General features: G+C 34.2%; 1 protein-coding gene across 2 annotated transcripts in view; it reads left to right on the top strand.

Moving 5' to 3' along the window:
* The window catches only part of LOC149064646 (uncharacterized), an 88,618-nt gene that overhangs the window by 58,785 nt on the left and 3,201 nt on the right, over positions 1-26,632 (top strand). The window contains exons 20-26 of one of the 2 annotated variants that reach the window (XM_089254961.1): positions 11,844-11,906; positions 13,518-13,649; positions 16,061-16,153; positions 17,013-17,126; positions 17,344-17,448; positions 17,728-17,808; positions 24,801-25,013. In XM_089254961.1, coding sequence (XP_089111087.1) covers positions 11,844-11,906; positions 13,518-13,649; positions 16,061-16,153; positions 17,013-17,126; positions 17,344-17,448; positions 17,728-17,808; positions 24,801-25,013 — 801 coding nt within the window. The remainder of the gene's footprint in view (positions 1-11,843; positions 11,907-13,517; positions 13,650-16,060; positions 16,154-17,012; positions 17,127-17,343; positions 17,449-17,727; positions 17,809-24,800; positions 25,014-26,632) is intronic. The other variant, XM_089254962.1, reaches the window with a different exon arrangement.

Genomic DNA, 26,632 nt, shown 5'->3' with positions numbered 1-26,632 from the left:
GTTTCTTCGTTTCCCCATTTTAGTTGCTTGTTTAGCTAGTTCTGTCAACTTGCAAATAAGTCAACTGCTACTTTGGGCCGCTGTTACGGAATCAACTAATCTATATCAAGAAAAAGAAATCTGAAATTCAATTAAACGTGGCTGTAGCTGCACCTGTAACAGTGAAAACCTTATATTGCCTACGGGATCCATGTGTTTCTCATACAGAAAATGTGTTTTTTTTATGAGTGCAGGACTACTTCAAAAAAGGTATTCCAATTGATTCTAAGATTGTAATGGAAAAGGTGAAAAAATGTTATTCTTCTATAAAGGAAAGAGCTGGTGAAGTGTTTTTTTACAGAATTTTATGGCAGTAAAGGTTGGTTTCATAGTTTTAAGAAACGTTCGGATTACGCAATATAAAAATCACTGGTGATCAAGCCTCTACCGACCAAAAGAACATTTATTACCTAAGAAGAAAAGCGAGTTCCTGGTTTTAAGGCAAGTAAGGATAGACTTAGGATGTTGTTTTGTGCAAATGCATATGGGTACATGATAAAGCCCACTGTCATTTTCAAATCTGCAAATTCGTGAGTATTGAAGGGAAAGAATAAGTTAACCATTTAAAAGCCAAACTATGAACAAAGTCACTTATTGTTTTGAAATTTGGAATTCAAGGTCCTTTTACATGTCTATACATAGATCAACTTTCAAATTTGAGGAAAAAGTTTTTCTTTGTTTTTCACTATGTTGCATAAATGGAACATTGACACATGGGAAGAGGTGAAAGCAGAAACTGGTATCACCTATATTCTGACAATTATTTATTTCTGGAGTACAGTTATCATAAAATTTTCAATTTTCTACTACAAATTCAAATTCACAATGCATATCGGTTTTTTCAACACAAAAATGTGTACTGAAAATTCAATTTTTTTTCTAATGTTTGTGATAAAAGAAGAAACATCTCTATCTCTCCTCACTCACTCACATGGATCCATTTGTCACATTGGTAGTATTATACAGTGTCTTTTTGGCAAATCGCTCACCATCCTTGCATCGCAGACACAACATAATGGCCATCAGATGACCTGGCATATTTTTTCAGTTGATAACAATGACCTGGATGAATGTTTAACCCCTTCTTTGTTCATAGAAGGTTCATTATCACTTCTATTTGGAATTTCAAATGTGAAATACGATCCGCTTCTCGCAACTATGAATGAATTATCCCCAACATGCTATAATGGTCATATATGGTCTATAATGGTCATATGGCAAATCGTTTTCCAAAGGAATCCACAGCTGTGGTTTTGATCGAAAGAGGTTTTTTTATCCCATTCAATAGGTTTTTTTTTTTTGGATTGTTCCAAACCTTCTCGCCTTTTCTTTAAATTTTCACATGAGTGTTAAACTTATGTTTTGTGTTACACTTACGTTTTGTGTTACACTTATTTTTTGTGTCACCTCTTTTGTCACACCTCTTTTCTGCCTTACATCTTTTTAATAACATGCTTCGGAAGTTTCTAAAACCTAAGTCTCATTGTTGCAAAATATATCTACCATTCCACATACATCAGTTGGAGCTGTTGTCACTAAATCATTTTCAGCAATATCTTTTTCATCCGTGATGTTCGCATTAGAAATTAATTGGTATATGTCTTAGTCCTCTAATTCAGGGAATTTGAATTTCTAATTACAGTGATACCATGGTTTTCGTTGACTTTGGTTGTCGTCGGTTTCAGTTTTCATCAATTTTTTCCATGATAAATTTGTCTTGTTTTCGTCGGTTGCCTCAGATTTTGTCTATGTGCCCACTAGACATCTCTGCTAATTTCATCGTCCTGCTCAGCGTGGTGTTGATTCTCGTTGTGTGAGCAACACCTTACACATCTAGCCAAACAATTTTATGGAACCAAAGAAAATTTTCAGAGCCAGCTGCCCTTCGAAGGTCAAGAACACGATTGAGTTCAAGAGGGAAATTACTGAAAAATACAAGAATGGCATCAAGATTGCTGCAATCGGAAGCATATATGGGATGTCACCATTCATGATATGTTCCATTGTGGCAAAAAAGGAAGCTATAAAGAAGGCTAATGTAGCAAAAGGTTTGAATGTGCTCACGAAATAACGATCACAAGCAATTGAAGATGTGGAACAGTTATTACTGGATCTTATACTGGAAGAGTACATTCTCTACCTTTCTTTTCACTGCGAAGTTAACCTGAAATGGACTATAGGCACGGCGCAGATGAAACTTTGGACAAGTCTGGGGCTGAAAATTTTTTGTCCGAATAGAAGTGAACTCAGACAGCGCCCCAGGAAGTGCCTTGATACCTAAGGCCCTTATAGAGGGAAATTCTACCCTCCAAACAAGAATATCTGCACCTCTCTCTCCACTCTCTGTCTTCCATATGCCTAGAATAGTCTTCAGGAGGGTATAAAAATGTAAATTCCAAGTTAAATTTTCATTTATTCTTTACATTAGTCTTTTATATTCATTTTAAAATATTAAAAATAATTTCTTATTATTTTCAGTATTAAACACTATTTATTCTCTATAAAATGTGTTTTTTTGTATTTTGGAGAGTGTAGAATGAATTAATTGGATTTACATTGATTCATATGGAAATAATTACCTCAGTTTTCATTGGTTTCGAATTTTGCCGATCTTTTTCAAACAGATTATTGACAAAAACCGAGGTATCACTGTATATCCTACAGCTTCTAATGTGAGATATTTTTTGACATGGTTACATGCAGCTGAATATGACAAGACTATCTAGATTGTAGATCTTGATTTGATTAGTTTGTGGTTGCAAAAACATGCATTTCTGAGAATGCAAGAATAAAAATAATGCTCACTCAATATAAACAATCCACCCCGGAAAGCACATTTGTCATATTACCAAAAATTCGGGTTTTACAGGGGGAGGGGGGGGGGGGTAAGAGCCAATTAGCTGCTACACAGGTATATTTTAACTCTCACCAACTCTCAATAACTTTTGAGTCTCTTTTTGTTATTTTAAAGCATACCAGCTAAATTTTTAGGCTACTAATAATGACGTCGTCTTTGAAAGAAACAGACATCAATCCATAAACATATTTAGGATTACTTGTTAATTGTTGTGTCCTATGGGTGTATTGTTGCTTCCAGAGATGGTACATTTCTTTGGTGCCTAGACAAGGTTTTTATAGAAAATTACAGGAGGGGAAAACAGCAGATGGCTGAAAAGATTAGAGAAAGAAAAATGGTTAGATCAGCTGAAAACTTACTCTAAATACACTATCTGTATTCGAATATGTGAGATTCTTCTATAGATTTCCAACAATACTGAAAGAGGTAGTAATATAGTTGAGGAAAGACATTCAAGCACAAATCAAATTTTTTTTCTCGTGTAAGGGCTCGTTCAAGTATTACGCCAGCAAATTTTTAGCCATTTTTGACCCTCTCCTTGTCAGAAAAAGTAAGCGAAACTCTGACCCCCCCACCCTTATCAGCAAAGTTTCGTCAACACTGCCCTCTACCTCCTAACACATATTGGTGGGATCAGAAATGTACATGGGAGTGGGGGTTGCATAGGGAGCTTGTGTGCCTCATCCCAGATGAAAATTTTTTTTTAGTGTAAAGAACATTTAAAAAAATTTAAAATTTCAAAAGAAAATTCCTTTATATGTTGTTATCAATTTCTGTTAATTTCAATGCTATTTGAAGGGTAAGAACTCAAAATTTCTCTTTAAGAAATTCATTGCGACCCACCCTTCTAGCCATATATGGTAAACCCTTGACCCATGGACCAAATGTAGCCCTGAAGGTTATCTGATGTAGCTTGCCTTCTCCCCCAACCCTATTTTGTAAAAATGAACTGAGCGGCACATTTACAGATCACTTAAATGACCCGTGGTACGTTTTCATATCACTGAAGTAGGCCTGTGGCACATTCAAAGATCACTCGAGTAACCTGCAACACAGTTCCAGAACACTTAAATGATCTGTGACACATTTAGAGTTCCCTTGAGTGACATGTGTCACAATTTTTAGAGTACTTAAGTGCCCCCCCCCCAGTGCGGTTCTACATTACTCAAGTTATCTGTGGAACATTCCCAGATAACTTAAGTAATCTCTAGCATAATTACGGATCACTTGAGTGATGAGTTGCACAGTTCCAGTTCACTTAAGCAGCACCAGACATATTTCCTGAGCTGAGCACTTGAAGGAAACATTTAGAGATCGCTGAAGTCGGGAGGTTCTGTAAGAAATTTATCATTAGGGCAAATGTTAGTTCAGGCACCCACAAACTAGCAAAATATTTTTCTTGTTTTTGGCGCACCGAGTAAGATGCCATTAAGAACATTTCAGATTTTCATAAAGGGTGGTTGATGACATAAGCATCACCCAAACCTGTCCCCCTTGTCATCAAAAGTCAGCAAATCAGAAACCCCTTTCCCATCGATGACAACATAATACTTGAATGACCCCTAAGACACTGCACAATTTTTGGACAGCAAGGTAAGAAAGATATAATTGTCTCATGCCGTCAACTTTTACCAAAGAAAGAGAGCAGCAGATGATCAGATTACTTTGATATGACTTTATCTTGGTAAATTGTATTTTGTTGGCAGGTTTTTTTTTTACTTTGGGGCATTTCATTGGCATTTAAAAAATTTTTAAGCCAGAAGTACAGTCATGCCCCCCCCCCCCCATATTCTGGAGCAGAGGGCACATAGGTTGGGATCTTTGGAGGACTCCCAAACCAGACTTTTCAAGGACTCTTTTATACTGTGAATTTATAGCATGATAAAATAAAGTAAAAATTATGATAATTGCCTTAGGACCCCTGGGCTAGAACCCTGTTTGCCCCACCCTTGTGGAAGTCATGGGTACAGTAGAACCTCGATTGTCAGAGACAGTGGAAAAGGCTTACAGCTAACCGATGACCACAAATAATCTGCCCGAAGGAATTTTTTGTTGCGATATTGGAGTAATTATAAAATAGTTGGAATGAGAAATACAATGGAACTTCCATAGGGGTGGCCACCTCTATTCCCTGGCTAACTTTCCTTTGCAGCCAGTTTCTCTTAGAACGGACAATAGGCTCCATAGACATAATCCAAAATCACTCCTATTCTGCTGCCACCTCTGAATGTGGTCAACTACCAACTTGTCCGCAACCACTTCCTTATACATAAGAGTTTAAAAAACAAGTTTTTGTGAATTTTTTTCTTCCCAATGCATTATGAGCTGGTAGTTCTTTTTGTATAACCTTACAATCTTTATACATCAGCATAATTACCTTTTCAGTTCAATCAGATTTTCTGTTCATGTGTAACTCAATCAGGTTGAAAACATTTGTAAATAGGATGACACAAGCTAATGTTATATTGTTGCTGCTAGATGATAAGACAGTTTAAAAATTTGCTCCCCAGGGTGACAGACAAATAATTTTATGATCTTTACTGAATAGGTAAAGGATGTGTGGAAGTTTTACCTTTGTGGATACTTTTTTCACTTTTTATCACGTGGAGATTCAGTAAAGAATAGTGAGAGAACAAAAGAAATGTGAGGAAAGAAGATGTACTGTACTTGCTATAAAGAAACTCGATCTGGAAACAGATCTTGGATAATACAGATTAAGGAACTGATCAAATGATCTGCTATTTCAAGTTCTGCATGAAAATACAGTGAAACTTTGATATATATATATAACGTTATCAGACAAAGAAAAAATATCTTTGTAGAGGAATTTATCGTTATATTGAGAGGCAACATTATAATCACAAGTCATCAAATTTATGCTGATGGTGATAACTTTTCTAAATCGATGTTCTTAGTATCACCAAAAAATTCACTTTTGAGCATTTATTCGCTGCAAAATATTTTAATTAATTTAGCTGATAGAAGAAATTCAGTTCGATGCATAAAGAGGTTGTCGCAATACTCTTTGGTGTATCATACAAAAAAAGTAGTAATACTGAGGATCATTCAAGTATCGTGTCAGCATCGATGGAGGGGGGGGGGGGGTTCGGGTGTTGTTGACTTTTGGATGAAGTGGGAGGGGGTTCGAGTGATGCTTATCATCAATCAACCAAGCTTTTAAATATCAAATATTCTTAATGGCACACCTTACTCAGTGTGCCAAAAATTGGGAAAACCTTTCCCTAGTTTGCAGGCACCCGAACTAAAACAGCTCTACAGAGCAATTTTAGTGATTTATAAATGTCCTGCAAATCTTTCAACCGATCTAGAAATGTGTCTGGGCTGCTTAAGTGCCCTGAAACTGTGCCGCACATTACTCAAGTGATTCGCAATTATGCCGTGGATCACTTAAATAATCTGGGAATGTTTCATGGATCAAATACAAATACAACACCACAACAGGCAAAATGCCCAGCAAGGTGGCTGAGAAGGTATTCACTTAGGTATTCTGGAATGTGCCAGGGGTAACTTAAGTGATATAAAACACCACTGGGGGCTGCTTAAGTGCTCTAAAACTGTGCCACATGTCACCCAAGGGATTTTTGAATAAACAGCTTAAATGCTCTGGAACTGTGCCACTTAAGCAAACTGTAAATATGTTCTGCTTAGTTCATTAAATTACAGAATTAGATTTGTATTGGTGGGCTGCATTCGGTCTGCGGTTCATGCGTTTAGCATATATGATTTAGAGGTGTGTCACAATGAATTTCTTGAAACGAAACTTTTAGTGCTGAGCCTTTAAATAGCATTAGAATTTACAGATATTAATTATACCATATATAGCTATTTTCTTCCGAAATTTTAATTTTTTTCAAATATTTTTTGCATAAAAAAAATATTTTTTGATATAGTGGCAATAGTGATATACAAGTGGGATATAGTGATATACAAGTGATATAGTGTGATATACAAGTGGGAAGGGCTTGTCCTCAGAAGAACTGAAACATGAGCTGAGTTAAAAAATATACTGAAAGCTATTTCAAGCAAAAAATAAATAAAAATAATAAACTTCGTAGAGTGTTTTCAAAACCCTCCTTGAAAATATTGTTATGGAGAAGTTTATCATGGTAAAGAATATCGTTGCATTGAGAGAAGTTTAACATTACAGACTAGATTATTTCAAACAAGATTTGAAAAAATTCAGTTGTAGAGAGATTTATCATTATATCGAGCCTCGTTGTAGCAAGGTTTCACTGTATTTGTTTTTGGGCATTGTAAAATAAATTGAGCATAATATTTGACATTGAGAAACATTATTTTCATACCCTCCCCTAAAATTATTTTTCATTTCATGCAACCTTCATTCAGCAGTCATTTTTGCAGATGTCCATTTTCTGCAGAACATGGACTGGTTGTCTTAAAGAAGTTTCGCTGTATATATTCATGCGTATTTTAATGCTTAAAATTTCAGTGTATATGTTCATGTTATTCATGCCCAATAATCACAATTTAAGTAAAGAAAATTTTAAAAAAACTTTATTTATTTTTAATTACTTGATTAGCCTATTTAATTAATTGATTAGCCTATTTATATTTAATTAATTGATTAGCCTATTTGTATTTAATTAATTGATTAGCCTATTTGTATTTAATTATTTGATTAGCCAGACTTGATATCATAGACAAGTGGAGCATTTGCTTGGGCCCCTCACAATTTTATTTTCTAAATTGAAATGGTATATATTCACTAATAGATTTTTTTAAAAATTTACTCACGTTATGGGGATTCTGTTTTTTCTGAGCCCTATTTTTATTACCAAATAATATTACTCTCCTTGATATTGTTGCGATCTGTAGGCGATAGATGGCGCGATTTGTTCGATGGCTCTCCGAAATATCGAAATCGGTTGATGCCGGTTTCGGTTCATCAGAGGAAGATACTATTGATGAGAACATTCCAGAAAGTCCCGCCCCTCCAGACATTGGTTCGGCCCCTCCGTACGGTGGTGCCGCTGACTAGGAAACTGTAAGATAGAATTTTGTGGAATGTTCTATTTCTCGAAGTTTCTGTCGGGGTTATAAATAGTGCGGCGCTCACAAGATGATAGGCTAGACAGGCACAAGGAGATTCAGTCAGATGTGTTTGAACGGTAAGAGAAAGTTGTTAGCTCTCTGATTATCCTGTAAATACGTGTAAATTGCTGTTCTGTAAATAAATCTGTGTTTGTCCGTCGAACCGCTTCTTGTTTTGTAATCTCGAAGTCTTGTGGAAAATTATCCGGAACAATATTATTGATACTGTCGATGCTCGTTATAATGACCCCATATTATAGTGACCATTCCATTACAACAACCGTTAGGATAAGTTCCAAATGTTTTCATAGAACGACTATCTTATATGTTTTACTTTCAATATAATGACCCTTCCCCAATATGACATCCTTTTTCAACAGGACTAAGAGGGTCACAATATTGAATGCGGACTGTATTACTCTCAACTTTGTTACCTGAGAATTAATTTCTTTTGTGGCTCTCTTTTACTTTCATGAAGTTTTGAAATTTTATTACTGTACCTGGTAAATTTGCTTCCCCGATAACCGAAGTTCTATTATACCCCCTCCCCCCTCAAATGTCAATGAAAAAAAAATTCTCAAGCAAAAAACTGGGGAAGTACATCAACAAAAATTCAAACAAAATAAAAATTCCTATCAGAAAATTCCTTTCAAGTCAGTTTACCAAACATATTTGTCTGACCACTTCCCTTCTCCAATAACATTTTTCTCAACCCCCCCCCCCAAATCCTCATTTCAGGCATTCCAGAAGATCCCATACTATTGCTGTGGCTTCTACCTGTCAAATAGTGTGGGGAGGGTATGTTCTGGAGGCTTTTCACAATAATGGGAAAGAAGAAAAAAGCTTTTGTCAATAATGGGAAAGAAGAAAAAAGCTTTTGTCAATAATGGGAAAGAAGAAAAAAGCTTTTGTCATAGGCAGGAACCAGAGACAACTGGAATTACCTATGAATGGGATTTTAAATGCTGGAGTATTAGAATGTTCCTTAGGTATGCACTGAATACATCCTAATAAAGTTACTGTATTCCATAAAAAGGAAGTAAAGAAAGCTTTTTTTGATCATAACAATACCCAAAACGAGAAAAGTGCAAAATGAAGGTTATATTTCGTTTTCATGGTGTTGGCGAAGTTTTTCGAAAAGACATTAGAAAATAGCCAGGATAAAATCACTTGACCAATTTTTCTTTTCTTGTGATACCAAATTTTTCTCATGATAAATAATTTCAAATTGGTATGAACAGTATAACTCAAAAGTATAAAAGTATTTAAATTAAAATTTAAATTGATTAAATGCGCTTGTCAGGTATGATTGCTTACTATAATAAATAAAATGTTTGGAAAAGCACATAGAATATGATTAACTGTTTTACAGGAAACGATGTAAGTATTATACTGGTATGACAGTCAAATTCGCCAGGACATATTCCTGACTGAGCTCAATTTATCCAGGACTGTACTAGGATTTCTGCCGCCTAGGGAAAACATTATTTTGCCACCCCCACCACTTTAAAATTCAATAACTTTAGAAGTGTTCTTTGTTCTTGCCTAAAATTGCCGCCCTTAAATTTTGCCACCTGGGACAGTTTCCCGCCCCCCTCTAGTTCCAGCCTTGTCTTATCTGACACAGCGTGAAATGATACTTGTCATCATTCCTTTCACCCAAAGAATCTTAGACTGATGAAGATGCAGCTAATGAAGATCAACGCTGTGTGAAATTTCTCTAAGAATGATTTCAATACAATCTATGCGTAAATTGAAAAAAAACGGAGACATAAAAAAAGTCACATTTTTGTACACCCCCACAATAACAAAACTTCAATTTTTCAGATTTTTTTAAAATTTAAATCTGATTTTTTAAACTAAAACTAACTGACTGCTTATGAATTAAAACAAATCTTGCTAATCATTTAGAAAATATATTTTCACATCACCCAACTGCTTTTTTCTTCTAATTGCTTAAATTTAATTCAGCATTAATAACTAAACTACAAACAAACTTCATGCAAAAGATACAAACACCAAAAATCTATGTTTATGTAACATGAAAGGTTGTTGAGCCTGAATTAAATTTATGGATTAACATTTTTCTTGTAGAAAGTGCTTTTATTCATCAGCCTCCCCCATCAATGTGAATGAGTGGTGTCAACTCACCTGCACTATATGTGTGATACTATCTTGATGTACAACCAAAGGGTCATTCATAGTCAACTAAATAAAACAAATTCTATGGACAAGATCATTTTTTAAACAACTGGTGGGTGTGTTTCAGACTTGCATGATGTTGCTTAATAGTTTAAATATTTTAATTTTTCACAGATTTAATGAGGTTTGGCAAAAAAAGGAGCAAACTCAAAATTTTAATATGAAAAGTAAAGTTAAAAGCCCAACAATATTTACATTGGTACATCTAGCAATTAGGGCATAGAATTCACGGCTTTATACAAAAAATTATTCCTCTGTTTGCTAATCAGGGGAAACCTCATGCCACGTTGAAAATGCTTAGTGCAGTTTAGCTAAGTGCCAAATTCAACTTCCTATATTTTACTGTAATTTTTTCCATGCACAAAATTTAGAAATGGAGCAGTTTTTTTTTCTGCACTATAGGGGGATTAAGAGTATTGCCAACTTTCTTCTCGGTCTAAGAGCAGCATACAAGCCAGACCTGGAATGCTCCACATCTGAACTGGTATATGGTGACTCACGGGCGAGTTCTTCTCAGCTTCCAACACAGACGTCACTGAGAAACAGTTGCTCACTGAGTTACAACAACACTTTTAGAAAATTCGGCCTGTACCAGCATCTCACCATACTAAATCCAAAACGTTCATCCATAAAGAACTCAATCATTCCATGCATGTTTTCCTTCACAATGATGCTGTTAAGAAGCCGTTGCAGTGCCCATATGAAGGCCCCTACGAAGTGGCCGCTAGGCAAAATAACACTATCACCATCAGATGCAAAGGAAGAAACGTATGTGTGAACATTGCATGAGTGAAACCAGCACACATTGGCACAGACAGTGGCAGTCCAAACAGCGAGCCCATTGTGATTCATTGCGGCAGGTTGTCTCCCGAATCATCTTATAAGTGCCTGTGTAATTTCGTCTTTATATGTATATCTGTATATACATTTTTTGTTGTCAATAATTATTTCATGAGATCCGCACTGGAAGGGGGGGGGGGGTACTGTGGCACTGCGGTCATTAAAAGAATCATTAGAAAACACATGCTTCCTGGGAGGAAGAAAAGAAATCGGTTTTCATTCCACCCGCACTCAACAAGGTCGTAACTTCTGCATGAATAAATAATGAATAATGTCTTGTTTATTTTATGCTGAACTTTTAATTATGTAACTAAACCTTCACCCAGGACTGTAGCATGCCTTATTGGGACAGCCTTTTTCTTGGACTCCCAAAAGGGTGGTTATTATGCTAAATAAGTGTAAATTTTTTTGTTGGGGGACCCCATTTGGCTTGAGGCCCTGGGTTGCTTCAGCCCAGTTATGGCCCTGTCTTCACCTCTGTAATGAATCAGGTAACAATTTTTTTACCATTTTTTGAAACATTTTGACATTTTCAGTTCAAAAATATTTTTTTAAGTAGCATATATCATTCAAGTCATGTCCTGTCTAACGCATACATGTAAAATTTCTAGAAAATTGATAAAAAATTGAGGATTAGTATTGTGAACCTACACACACAGAGTGATAATCCATTTTATATATGTATGAGATGTGTATATTTCAGTCTAAAACACCAGCTTAAGTTGAATGATGACACCCTATTCTTTCATTATTCAACTCAGAATTCTACAACTCTTGAATTTCATTAGAATTCAGTGTATTCATTCCAGGAGTATTATTTCTTCTTTTTAAGATTGATTCAGTAGGAAGTGAAATTACATCTAAAAACATGGAAATGGACCAACTCAAAAAAGAGGTGAGTACATGGTTTTAAAAATAGTCTGATTTACATATTTTTCTCATTTTTAATTGCTTCACATTTACAGAACTTAGATTCTCAAAGTTTACTATAATATATATATATTACTTCGAGAAAACCTTATGCTATTCTCACCACATTTCTTCCAGAGAATATTTTTTGATTCCAATGTTTTTCTTTTTATATTTCAACCTTTTTGCAGTTTTTAAAATTTCACTGATCCACTTGCACGGTGGAAATCACTAAACTCTCTATAAAATGCTATATCTTTTTTCAAGAACTCTTCTAATTTTATGCTGGTGATAGTGCTTCCCCCAACTTTGAGAGCATAAACTGGGAAAGAGGAACACTCTTTGTCCATCCATTATTTATACTGTGTCCACATCACTATAATATCCTGATAGGAAAGAAAAAAAAGTTTATTTCAAGCATGTCTCTTCTGTTATCAAAATTTGAACAAAATCTGACTCCACCCACAGTCTGTAAATCTAGCAGGTTGTTGTGAGGGAGATGGAAAACAAGTTTGACAAAAAAAGGTTTGTTTTGCAGATATATCTGGGCTCATCACTGCTGAAATAAAGAGTTTTAAGGGAATGAGATATCTTATAATTGCCAAAATGCAAAGCATCAGGTGAGGTGAAATATCTTGTGAATGCTGCTGAGAGAGGGTTAAATATTTTTTTTTTTTTATGTTACAAAAAAAATGTGTATGAAACCATGCAAGTGTCATATGACAAAAGTTTCTGGAAAATAAAATTCTTAAATACTGAAATTAAGAATGTTTCTATTGTGCTGCAACTTTCTTTTTTTAAAAAAAAAAGGGGTAAAAATGTAATTTCTTAAATCAAATTGTTCAAATGTCAAGATAAAACCTACTATTCTCTCAGTTTTCTGGAAAATGTAATTTTTAAATGCCTAAAATCGAAAATTAATCATGTTTTATTGGGCTGTTATTTTTTTTTATTATTTTGTATTGATTTTAAAAATCAACACAAGTTTTAGTTTAGAAATGTCAATTAGTCGTGCTGTCTCTTTATTAAAGATAAAAGTTTATATCATAGTCACTGTTGTAATAATAGCCTTTGTTCTTTTTAAAAAACCAACTGATCTATTGTTACCAGTGATAGTATAATTTGATTCCTCAGTTTCCATTGTCAAAATGACGAAAATTCACAAATATCAATCTCTTATAGAGCAGAAATTTTCAGGAGGAAGATTCCATAATCGCAATAACTATGTTCTTTCTTAAAGTTGCTTCAAATGTTTTTCAATAGATTTTCTTTCTTCTTTTCATGATTAGAACATTATTCAATTTTACATGAGGTTTTCAATAGCATAGTCTTATCAGACAAACTACTACTTGTATTTTATTAATGTCAGTGCTATTTAGATTGCTGTCTTAATTTTGAAGCTGGGTGTGTTCAGATTGGTTAAGCACTTCCATGTTAAATCTAAATTTGGACTGGGGCTTTTAAGTCAGACGTAGATGTGCTCACTGCCAGGCATTAAATACAAATTTTCATCTAAAAGTTAAGGTGGCATAAACTCCAATTATTTTGTTTGAATTTTAAAGATGCTGTATTATCAATTTTGTGTGGTTTGACCTAGGTTCAAGAATTGAAAGCAATTGCAGAAAAATGTTCTGGTATAGTAGGAAAAAATACCAAAGAGCTGTATGATGGAATAATACAATTGAAAGAAGATAGAGCACATATTTACTGGAAGTACACACAATTACAGGTGGGTATATTGGCCTGTTCAGGCATCTATATTTTATCTTTGTCACATTTCTTAAATTTAATTTTTATTTTGGTTGCTATATATTAGCTATATATTATAGTAAAAGTTGTATAAAATAGAACATCGAAACAGACTGGAATTATTTCCATTTTTGCTAAGCTGAATGCAGAATAACCATCTATTTCTACACTTAGTTATCCTGTTCTGGAATTTTAAGAATCAGTGTCCTCATCTAATTTGTAATATACCAAGTAGCAAAAGCTAATATGTACAGAAATTCCACTATAATACCCAGAATTTCGGGAAAGGATGTATAAAAATTTTGTTAATGCACCCCATAGGATGCATACCTTCAGTTTTGAGAGAAGTGTGGAAAGTAAATCCTCTGTACTAACTTTTTACTTTTTTTCTTCCTCTCTGTCTGCCATGATTGCACTATGTCATGAGCTTAAAAAGTAGTTCCACTTCTTTTAAGCACAAAGCAAGTAGGAAACTGTATTGGTATAAAATATATAACTTGTCATGCTATTGTGAATAGGCTTACAAAATATTGAGTTGTGCCCCTGAATGAGCGGCTATTATAGCAAATTTTCCAACTTCTGAAGGGTTTGTTCTCCTGTGGGTTATAAAACAAAAATTACTGTACTTTCGCGGCTACCCACCCACATCAGAGACAGCGTATTTACAGTGTAAATTTGCCTTGTTCCCACAAGATTGCACATGCTCCTTTTTGAAGAATCGTATAGGATTGGATCGCCTGTTCAAATTGTAAAAAATTGTCTGAGATCGTTGGAAGAAAAAAAATTAACCTTTAAAAACTCTATCATAAATATATGTAGTTTTGTTATCTAGCCGCTATGCAGTCATGAGTTTCATGTAGCAAAAATCTGGGTTTGGGACCGGTTAGGCTGCTAATGCGCAGTGGTGGTAGACTAAATATGATTTTCTTAGGTTATCCAACTTTGAGTTGGCTATCCCTTTGAAAAAAGTTTTATTACAAGATGCAGAGGTGGCTCTTGGGGTATGGTTGCATACCCAAGAATTTGGTGCCCCTCCATTCTAGGAGGGTACCAAATTCAAGATAAAAGGGCAAAAAAAAATTTTTTTCATTAGTTTTTTTTTTTGTGTGTAAATGATCAATACATCCACATGTGTCATGTGTTGATTATTCATTTATCCATTTTTCCCAAAATTATGTGATATATATTTTGGAGTATTTCATGGTGGATGTCATGGATCATTTCATTTTTGTTTGCAGGTTGAATTTTAATGTTACTAACCAGCTTACTGTTAATGAAATAGCCAATCATCATGCTCAATTACATAATCTTGGTGCAATCCATAGTTTTCTCTCAAATTATAACTATCACTCAGAAAACCTAGAGCTTCAATATTACAAATTAACAAATTTTATCAACTGCATAAATCGAAACTTTCCATTTAAGAAAAATTCTCCCTGCAAGTGCAAGAAACTTAGATAAATGACCAGATCTACAAATTGATTCTATGTAAAGAAGACGAACTGTAAATATCCTTTTGATGAAATTTATCGTTGTGCCTATATTACAATAGCCTGAAACCTAAAACGTTTGATTTTAAATGCAAAAAACACTTATTTCTTGATATTTCAAAGGCTTTTGATAATGTAAATCATGAGATTTTGATTGATAAATTATCTAATGAAGGTATTAGAGAAGTTACACTTCAGTGGTTCAAATCATATTTAACTGACAGAAAGCAGAGAGTGAAGATTCGCAAGTAAATATTTAACTATCGCCAGGGGAGTTCCTCAGGACTCTATAATCTGTCCTTTACTTTTTATTGTTTTTATTAATGACTTTTGCTCATTAAAACTACATGGCAACATTATAATACATGCAGATGACTTTAGTTATATTTTACTCTTGTGATGATCTTCATATACTCAGAGTTGCCAACTGCTACGGATTGTCCATAGTTTCTTCGGACGACCACAATGAACCATAGAGCTAACAGGAGACACTCTCAAAACTACAGAAATCAGTTTTCAAAAAATCGGGCCTGTGAGTTTTTTGTGGTGTTTTACTTATTTTTATTGTTTTTATAAAATTGCATCGATCTTTATCATAACGATGAATTTGTATACACACGTGAGAGAGTTTGAGGGAAGACAAACTCTTAAAATGTCATTTTAACCAATTTAAAATGTCATTTTAACCAATTTAAAATGTTACTTTTCGGTAGTCAGCAACTTAAAATTTTTCTGCTAGAAATTTTGTGTACCCTCCTTCTCTCCAATCCAAAAGTGTCCTTCTTCCCAAAAGTAGGCTCTGGGTATGCTCTTGATTGTAAGCCTTTAAGATCCAACTTAATGAATATCGTGTTATTTAGACTTTGTATTCACATCTATTTTATTTTTACTTTTGTCACAGCGAGAATACAGCAATGAAATGATTCAGAAAAAACAGGAGATTATTGTGCTGAAAGATCAAATAGTTATGCTGAAGCAAAGTATTTCAAAAGAGGTTAGAAAAGCATCATTAATAATCTGTGTACAAAATATGAATTTTTTTTGTTATGTAAAGTTTTTTTCTCCTTCCACCTGTGCAAGTTCTGTTGACTAGCATTATGAGTAAATAACTTGAATAAATAAGTTTTTCGTTCAAATTTTTAAAAGTAAGTTTAAAAAAGTAAGTCAATCTATTATTTTGGCATTTATAATAGAATAGTTCTGTTAAAAAGTTTGAGTTTTCTCGCTAATTCTTCAAATCCAAGTAAGTTTTTCATAATTGAAGGATAAAGGTGCCCAAAGCAAAAATGGGAAATTGCAAAAAAATGTTTTTGTAGCTTATAGGAACACATTCTTGTGACCTTTTTACATGCTCTTTTGAACGATTTTAACATGGAAAATGGTATTAGGGGTGCGGTAACCCGGTTGATAAGATGCTTGCCTAAAGTACCGAAGGATGTTTAGAGGTGTCGCAAGTTTGATATCCAGTTTGTCCTGGTCAGAAAACTTTCTTGATACACGGGTACAACAGAAACGGTTACCTGACCGCTGCAAAAAATTGCTACCTAACCCCATCAAGAGGTTAGTGCGCCAACCTCTCAATGAGTATAAAAAAAAAGCCTGCCGTTCAGAATCGGCAATAAATTGTAGGTCCCAGGGTCTAATTTGCCCTTGAGTGCAGGAAATGACCGTGGTGCGACAAAAATGATGAAATGAAAATGGTGTTTACATGGTTTACCACTTTTACCTTTCAATTTATCTCTGCTAAAGTGCTTAGAGACCTTTCTTTTTGGCATCAAAAACAAAGTTCTCATCTTGTTTCAACAAAAAACCATTTCATTGGAATTAAATTTTGTGTTTTTTCTCCCCTTTAGAGGGATGATAAAAAGAGTAAAGTACCAACAATGACAACTGATCGAAACAAAGTAGAAGAAATATCATGCTCCCTAAAAGATGATGATTGTGTGATACTTGGATCCCCAAAAAATGTATAAGTAACTCTGCATTGATATGGTTTTTGTAATAAATTAAATTTATTAGGTTTTAATTTCCCAAAAAATAGTTTCACATGTTAAAATTGTGATCTGTATTGTATGTCGCATAGTGATTTAACAGTAAGACAGTCAAGAAAAGCAACTTCATTAAAGTTTTCAACAAGTCTAATTTCAAAAAATAATTGTTTTCTTCTCAATAATATGATTACAGATTGACGATTTGAGTGAGAATCAGCCTGTTGATCTGAACATAGACAAGAACAAAAGAAACAGCTGTGCAGATGGTTTATGGAGTTCACCTAGGACTCCTTTAAGAGTAAAATATGAAATATTTTTCTTCAACTAATATATTTAATAATATAATATTTCATATTAATTTGTTTACATATATTAATTTGAATTTTTGTTTGCATGATGTAGCATTTCATTTTTGGATTATTTTTCATAATGACACTTTGATATTAAGATTGAATAATAATTATTTATATAAACAAAATAATGTAAATTTACTTTATGTTCAATGATTTTTTAGCCTTATTAGTTTTCTTAATTACAGTCTGTTACCTTTATTTTCTTATTTACATATTTTTTGTAGGCATCTTCACCTATTATCATTTGTGGTAACACCCATGATGATGGAAGGGAAACTTCTGGTTCAGAATATTTGGATTTTGAGGTCAGCTATTGATTTTGAACTTTCAATAATCAGTCAATTACTTTTGATTTAAAAGCATTTGTCTTTTTACTTCGTTGAAATTTTTCATCAACAGTTTAAACACCACAGTGAAGAAGAAAAAGCCCCCCTCCCCAAAAAAATATTTTGGTCATTTTACATTGTCCTGAATTATATTTGTTTATCTCTAATATATAAACCGATTAGTTTTACAACCCTAGGTGTGATTCTTATACGTGTCAAGGAAGCCTGGTTCATCCAGGTCTGATTAGCCTGTGTGTAAAATTGCAACAAAATGGTAAAATTAGTTATTAATAGAGCCCTTAAGAGTTTAGTCACTAAAAATGGTCGAAATAGACGCTAAAAAAGTCATTTATAATTTTTTGAAGGAAGAAAAAATAAATACAAACAAAAGGTATTAAGGGTCCAAAAGCTTCCTGAAAAATTGATTACACTTAATCTGTCTATTGTTTTAATTAGAGTTTATAATAACTGCATTGTTATCCAAGTTAGATTGATTTCAAGCCCAAAATAAAATGTTAGTAGATCCTCAGGATTACGCCAATTCCAGGACCACCATTACCAGATGCGGAGCCGGTAGAGAAAATGATCTGTGGGGCTCCTTCGAGTTGCAAATAATTCTCTTTTATTTGGAATAATCATTATCATTTGTATTGTTGAAGCATGCCTATCTTGTTCTATTTTTGTATTTAAAAAAAGTAACTTTTTTTTTTAAATACTACCACGTATGCAAAACTCCTTCAAGCGCTGGGCTCTTTGTGGTCACATCTGTCAAACATCCCTGAGGGCATGGCCCCCACATCAGGGCTGTATTAAGAGCACCATGAGTCCCCGGGCCAAGTAATTTTTTTGAGGCCCTACTCTGCAAATTGCATGCTCCTCGAAAATTTCAACTATATCTCATTTTTGTGAGGCCCCAATCCATACCTGGGTGGGCCCATGTGTTAAGACGACACTGCTCCACATGCTAGTGCCGGGCCCTCTCACACGCAGAGTTCTTGGGGCTCCGCGGAGGAAATTTTAAAAAAAAGCCAGTAAAATTTAAAAAATAGTCATAAGTATTTTAAATACTTATAACTATTTTCGAAATGAATGAATATATGAAATTTTCAAGGAGCATGCAATGTGCAGAGTAGGGCCTCAAAAAAATTACTTGGCCCGGGGACTCATGGTGTAATAAATAGTAAAACTAAATCAGTAACTTTGGTGAATAATTAAAAAATGGGCCTACGGGGCTCCGCCATAGAATTTTTTTCCTAAAAAGGGCTCCGCAAGTCAAATTAGGTTGAGAACTGCTGCCTTACAGAGTTTGTATTAACAGTAAAACGTTGCTACAACGACACTTGATGATAAATTCCTCTACAATAGTTTTTCAAATCTTGTTTGGAATTGCCTAGTATAATGTTAAATTCTCGATACAGCGATATCCTTTGCTATGATAAATTCCTCTATAGACTTTGAAACCTATACAAAGATATTTTTTTATATTTCTCTCAAAATTCTCCTGCTATATATTTTTAAATACTTCAAAAGTTTTTGTTCTTTCAAGTGTGTTTAATAAACATTGGTATTTTGCACTATCTATCTTTCGAAAGTGTTTATTAAGTTGCCAGAAGCTAATTTCTGTGTGGTACACAAAAGTGCTGTACAGTAAATCGTTTTATAGTATGGAAGTTTCCTGTGGTTCATGATCAGCAGTGCTGTAAGTGGGATGAGGGGAGCAAGCGGGTCTTTGCCCCGGACCAGAAGGGGGGGGGGCACGAATTTCACCTTTCAACCTCTCATTGAACATTACATGGGGGGTGATAAAATGTGTGCTTGCCTCAGCTGATCAAGCATCTAGTTGTGGCCCTGATGGTTGGTATTCAATGTCAAAGTCTCTCAATTTAACGACAATACCTTTATTATATTTTTCTTCGTCCACAGAATATCATATTGAGATTTCATTTAGTTTTATTATCAATATACACAGTGTCAAATTTATCCTTAGTTTTTCTCGGATAAGATATCCACCGCATCTCTAGTTTCTTTGCTGATCAAGCAAGTGTACTCATACTAGGGATTAACATTTCCCAGGTTTTTCTCAATCCCAGGAAAGCAGGAATTAGAGTACTCAAATCCCGGGATTCAGTTGTCATAAACAGTAGCAATTGAAGTAAATTTAGACGTATTTAACTGCAGAAAAATTAATATATTACTATGTGTTATTAATATTAAAGTTTATTGACAAATAATTATGTGTTTAAATAATTAATTTCCAAAAATTGTTACTAATATATTAATAGAAATAATTAGTTTTCTTCTCACCAAAGGTTCGACTCCAGTAGGTCAATGTGTCTGGGAGAGGGTGAATGTATCTCGCGGGATTCTAATAGTGATTTTAGCCTGAAATACATTTAGTAATGGGTGCTGTTAATAAATTATTATAATTAAACCATTACACTATGATATTCTCATTAATTAGAAGAATTATCGCAGCGTAAACTATTTTACAATATTGTTGGAAATAATGTAATTTTATAAAAAAAAAATGTATTTAATTACAGAAAAATCAATTTTTTCCTCCTTTCAAAGTAATTTCAATATTTATAGAACTATCCTTCAAACAATTTGAACTAGGTACAGTGATCTCTCAATTATACACCCTCTCTCTTATACGTTTTTCTCGGTTAAAAGAGTATTTTCTGCACTCTAATTTTGAAACTGATTTGCCACTGCAAAAAGGTTTCATGTCCTGAACTTTCAGCAACCTATCAGTGGAGGACTACTAGTTAATTAATGAATTCAAATGAATGATAAATAAAGACCGAATTCAAGTTAATTATTTATTCCAGATTCCCACTGTCCATAAAATTTTTGGAAATTTTTTCAACATCAGAAAATGTCTGGGCTTGTTAATGCTAAAATAAGGGGCAAGAGAGAGAGATTCACTAGATATCTCGTCAATGCTGCAAAAGGACTAAATACACTGTGTGCTGGTTTGTAAGAGGACCTGGGTTTGAGTCCCGGCAGAGACAAGATGAATTTTCTTTCCGAGTTCACTTCAGCATAATATCCAGAAAATATGTTTCCTTGACACTGCGTGTCATTTAATAATTTATCTCATACAATTAACTTTATTCAAAATTTAATGATTGCTGCTTCTAAAATGCATGCTTTTAGTGATAACAATTACTTAGGTATGACTAGCTCAGTATAGAAATCTGGTTCAACCGTATTCTTTTCATGGATCCCGGGAAATGAGTTAAAAAGTCCAAAATAGAATAAATGAATTTATTGAATTGTAGAGTAAATGGGAATAATCATACTGAACATTGGCTTACACAAAGGGGGGAGAGGGGGTTTGGGGTTCTAACCCCGCCAAGCCGAAATTATAGTGTTATTTTGCAGGAAAAAACGTAAATTCCCCCTTGAGAAGAAAAACAAATTGAACCCCCCCCTTGAGAAAATTCTGTGTACGCCTATGATACTGAATAATTATTTTCATTGGCCTACAAAACAGAACTAATTCAAATATTTATTTTCACTCCACCTATTCAATTCGGCACTAGCTTGACAGTTCTGTAAATTTGTAGATATGCTTTATTAAAAATAAGTGTTCTACACTTTATGAAACACAAGGCAGCAACTAAATGCTTGGTCAGTGGGGACAAGAACGCATTTTAGTGCCCCCCCCCCTTGAAATGTTGAAGGAGAGTTTAAAGTGCCAAATTCGCACCTCCTCTGGTCTGCCACCCAGGGCACCAGATCCCACCTGCTAATCCCCCTCCCGTTGTGGCCTTGGAAACATAATTCAACTCTTCGGCTGTAGATTTATTATAGTAACTGAAAATGCTCAAAATGAAATTTATCAAAAATTATAGTTTTAGTGTTGCTTACCATTCTTTCGAGCTAGAAAAAATATCTTGAGTGGAAAATTATTTAATCCTTTGTGTACGCACTCCACGTTCAACTAGCTTAAAGATTTTTAACCCATATAATAACTATATTTCATCAGATGTAAACCACATAAATGTTTTTTGATTCAATCCAGATGTTTTGCGGGAGATGTGTTCCTAAGACAGTACAGCAGCTTTAAAAAAAGGCTGATGCGGAATTTAGCCTGTTTTTGTCAGAAGCAAGCAAAAAAAAAACTTTTTTTTTTTTTTTTTGGCTTTAAGAGAAGGGATTATTATACAAAAGCTTGTGTAGCAAAGCTGTTGCTCTATCATGGTCTTCCTACAAAAGTGGGGCTGATGGAGCTTCAGCTCTGGGGCCGGACCATTCTAATAATTTTTTGTTTTTTCACACTATGAATTCACTATAGAAAAGGGTAGGAATTCACTAGGCTGCTGAAGATCGCAGCCTAGGTGCCCTATTCTAGGATGTGTGTGGGTGAGGTGCCATGCTCTTTATCGGCATCAACAGGTATTTTACTGTGTTGACTGTGGACATCTGTTCATGGAAATTTTTATTTTATCCAGACATTATAAGTCTCTGAAAATTCTGTTGCATATGATATTTACTCAGTTTACATCGCACAGTACATTTTATAACGTTAAATTTTTATATAATTATATGTGATTTGCATATAATTTTAATATGTTGTTTCCATCATAGGCAGAGATAGACTTGAATGTCTGGAGAGCACAATAATTGCTGGGGGAGGGGGGGGGGCCTGATGATTATGATGTCAATTCATTTATACGCATATACATTTGATCAGTAAGTGCTGCTTTTGACGCTGTGGGGGAACAATTCCCCCCCCCTCCGTCCCCTGTCTCCTCCCATGGTTTTCACTTTGAAACTTATGAATCAAAAATTGTGATCGTGGTCCATAGCCGGTATCGAATGCCAAGGTCTCTTGATTTAATGATAATATCTCTACAATGATATGTTTCTTGGTCCACATAATACAAATACAACTCCACAACAAGCAAAATGCCCAACGAGGTGGCTGAGAAAAAGATGCCCATAAAAGTATGGATGTCATATATTTCAAAAATACAGCAACCCAATTAAAAATGCAATTAACAAAAACTGTAAACAATACATACACGTGATAAAATATTATACAATGCCTATAAAGAATACTTATGGTTGTCTTATTCTAAGTATGGATAGTTTCTCAATTTACCCCAACATGTATAAGATATCCCCAATATCAAGACTTCACTGTAGTTTTATCATGAATATAAGTACCGAATTCATCCTTAGTTTCTCTCAGATATCACTGTAGTTTCATTACCCATCAAGCCAGTATATTCATACTTCACTGCATGAAATTACTGTAGAGCATGGTTCCCAAAGTGGGGGTCGCGTTTAACATCTAGGGGTGGGGGAGTTCGTGCCTCAACTCAACTGAACACGTATTTACCATTTTACATAAATCGTAAGATAGTGTAATTTTATTAAATTCTACATGTAAAAATCAATAGATCAAGTAAATATTTTTATGGGGGGCGGGGTTCAGAAAGAAATCAACTGATTTTAAAATATTTTTAAGAATTAAAAACTCAAAACGATGAGTAATGTGTGAGTGTATAAGGAAAATGTCTACATTTTTTTATATTATGAACAGTTAATAACGCTAGTGCGTCATTTATGAAGCTCTTTTGATGAAGTGAAATCATTGAAAATAGTGGGATAGCTTAAAAATATTGGAAAGAGGGAAAGAGATCAAGGATTAAAATTATCAAGAGGAGTACATGGGTACTCATTATAATAGAAAATGCTCTTGTTGAAAAATAATTTTGGATAATAAAGCAAGGATGACCTGCCACAACCTAAAATGCTATGATATTTAAATAATATAAATCAACTAAAATTATTCTTTGTACAAAAGGAACCTAAAAATATTTTTCCACTGGGAAATGTTTGGGAACCATTTCTGTAGAATAATACTTTTCATAGGCCTGCAAAATGAAACTAAAGTAATTAAAATATTTATGTTCACTCCAATTACTCAACTTGGCACCGGCTTGGCAAATTCTATTATTCTATTAATTTATAGATATATCCTATTAGAAAATAAGCATTTTGCACTTTATAAAACAGAATTAAACAATCATCGCAACTTGTCTCAGGTTCGGGTCTTAACTCTTTGGCAGCATAGGATATAGTTAAATCAAGGTGCTCAAAACAAAAATTTATCGAAAATGTATATTTTTAGCATTGCTTACCATTCTTTTGGGATAGAAGAAAAATCTCGAGGATTCATCAACATGGAAAAAATAATTAATCCTATGTGTACACACTTTAAAGTTCAACTAACTTATGAAATGATTTTGATTTTGAACAACCCAATAACTGTAATTTGTCAGATGTGAACTATGAATATTTTTCGGTTAGACTGATCTATCAATGTAGCCTCTGTTTTCAGAACCAAGGAAAAGAAACCCGTGTTTTTTTTCAGACGGGGGGGCTGAAAAAAATGAGCAAAATCACATGATTCAGTACGCACGTCAATCACCAGTCATTTTGTACCCTCCTTTTTTGCCATATGGTTCCAATCATAGATTGCAAATGGATGTTCTGAATAAACCAATTTAACATGTCATTTAAACTAAAGAAAATGGTAAATGAGTACTTAACTAGATTTATTCCAATTAGTGTACTTGTACCATTTTTTCCTCTCTTTGTTTCTGTTTTGCCGATAGCTTATGGCCCCTGGAATTTGCAAATAAATTTAAAATTATGTTAAAATAGGCACACACAACACACATTTATGGCATTTTGCCTGAACTTCCAGGCTCTAGTTATTAATATTAATTTCATCAACTTATTTTATCTGACATTTCCTTTCTTTTACTTTTGAATAAATTACAGAATATTTTCCTCTGGCCAAAATAAATTATAGCATCCAGTGTTTATTTTTCAGATATCATGATATTTTACTTCTATTGTTATACGTAGAAAGCCCTTGCAGCACTTATTGCAAAATTTATTGTTTGCTTTGTTTTTGTTGTATATAACTTAGTTCTTGGATGTTTCAGATTGATAAGAATCAGAGTGTAATAAAGTTCATTCCTGTGAAGTCAAAAACACCTAAGTCAACTCCAAAGCCCTGCTCTGGTGGCAAAACTTTGACTGCTGCTAAGGAAGCTTCTTCTCAGAATAAAGAAGCTAGTATTTGTTCAACAAAAGCACCTAAAAGGGCTAAAAATGAGGGAAAAGAAAACCAAAATTCAATTAAAGATGAAAAAGAGGTAATCATCTGAACAATTTTTAAACAACATAAAATGTCACTGGATGAACAGTTATGTAATTTTAACTAGTTTCTTTATTTTTTTTCACGACATTGGATAATATTTCAATGTGTAAAACATAGTTTATAAATTTCATTGATGTGCATCATTTTTACTGAAAAAACTGCAATAAAGACAATTAATTATGATTACTCCATAACAATTATATTATGTTGGGGGGGGGGGCATGGCAATTCTTCAGTAAATTTGAGCGAAGCAAGCACGGCTGTAACATATTTTTATTACAAAGTATGTTTTAAACTCTTTTATCTTCATGCTGGAGTTGCTCACATACCTGAAACTTGCCATATCTTGAGCATTCTGCAAACTGAACTAAACCTCTAATCAAGGAAACATATTTTCTGAATATTATGCTGAGGTGAACACAGAAAGAAAAGTCATTCTGTCTCCGCCGGGACTTGAACCCAGGCCCTCTTGCATACTGGGCAAGCATGCTACCATCTACACCACTAAATGAATGAACACCAGAACTTTGCCACTGGACTCATCTTGTTGCCGAGATCTCTTCCAGCTTTGTGGAAGAGTCGAGAACACTTTATTTTGTGTCCAATCATACCATCTACACCTGTAGAGATACGACCTTCCCTTCCTTATTTCATGCACTGTGACGTGAGGTGCTAAAGTAGAGACATTAGTAGTCTCTCCTAACTTCAAGAAATGGGACCCAGAGGTGTTATGATTTAGAGTGGAGATAGGTGGCTTTTTCTCAGCCCAAGATATCAAGGAAACATATATTTTCTGGATATTATGTTGAGGTGAATTCTGGATATTAAGAAAGGCTACTAATGTCTACTTCAGCACCTCATGCCACAGTACATGAAATAAGGAAGGCAGGGTCGATTCTCCAGTGGTGTAGATGGTAGCATGCCTGGCTTCGAGTCTCGGCAGAGACAGGATGACTTTTCTTTGAGTTCCCTTCAGCATAATATCCAAAAAATGTTTCCTTGATATCTTTGGCTAAGAAAAAGAAGCCATCTATCTCTCTCTAAACTTCTAATATTTCTCATCGCTATCATTTGTACTAAGACACTTCTTACAGCCCTAAAACACTTGAAATTTGGTATGAAGATATGTCTAAGGATACAAAGCATGAAAAAATTTGAAAAATCTGCAAATTTTTCACAAAATCAGAAATACAAAAAAATTCGAGATAGTGCCAGTAGTAAAAAAAACAAAACCAAATGATAGTGAAATTGCCAATTATTGAGAGATCAATTATAAGGGATTATTACAAGAAATATCTTGCAATACGAGTAGTATGTATACCAAATCCTTAAAATGAGAACTTGAGTCTGTAAGAAGCACTGTGTACATTATCTGTTGTGTCATGTGATCACAACTTAAATTCAATGGTTCTCTCAGGGCAGATGATACCCCATTTAAAAGAATACAGGGGCTTTGTGGAGCAAGTGTGTATACTTTGTGTACATTTCTATTTTATCCCTCCTTTTTTTGTTCACAGCTAACACCTCACTACTGAAAGAGAAAAGGGGGAAAAGAAATTTTTCTTTTCCCACTGGAGTAGAGGTTGGTGACAAGGGTATCTTTTTGCAATTACA

Source organism: Pholcus phalangioides, unplaced genomic scaffold, assembly GCF_987345545.1.
Source record: "Pholcus phalangioides strain wild (caught in Gottingen) unplaced genomic scaffold, Ppha-v1.0 ptg000042l_1, whole genome shotgun sequence".
Classification (NCBI taxonomy): domain Eukaryota; kingdom Metazoa; phylum Arthropoda; class Arachnida; order Araneae; family Pholcidae; genus Pholcus; species Pholcus phalangioides.
Note: the sequence above shows the minus strand (reverse complement) of the source record. Positions and strands in the feature narration are given on the sequence as shown.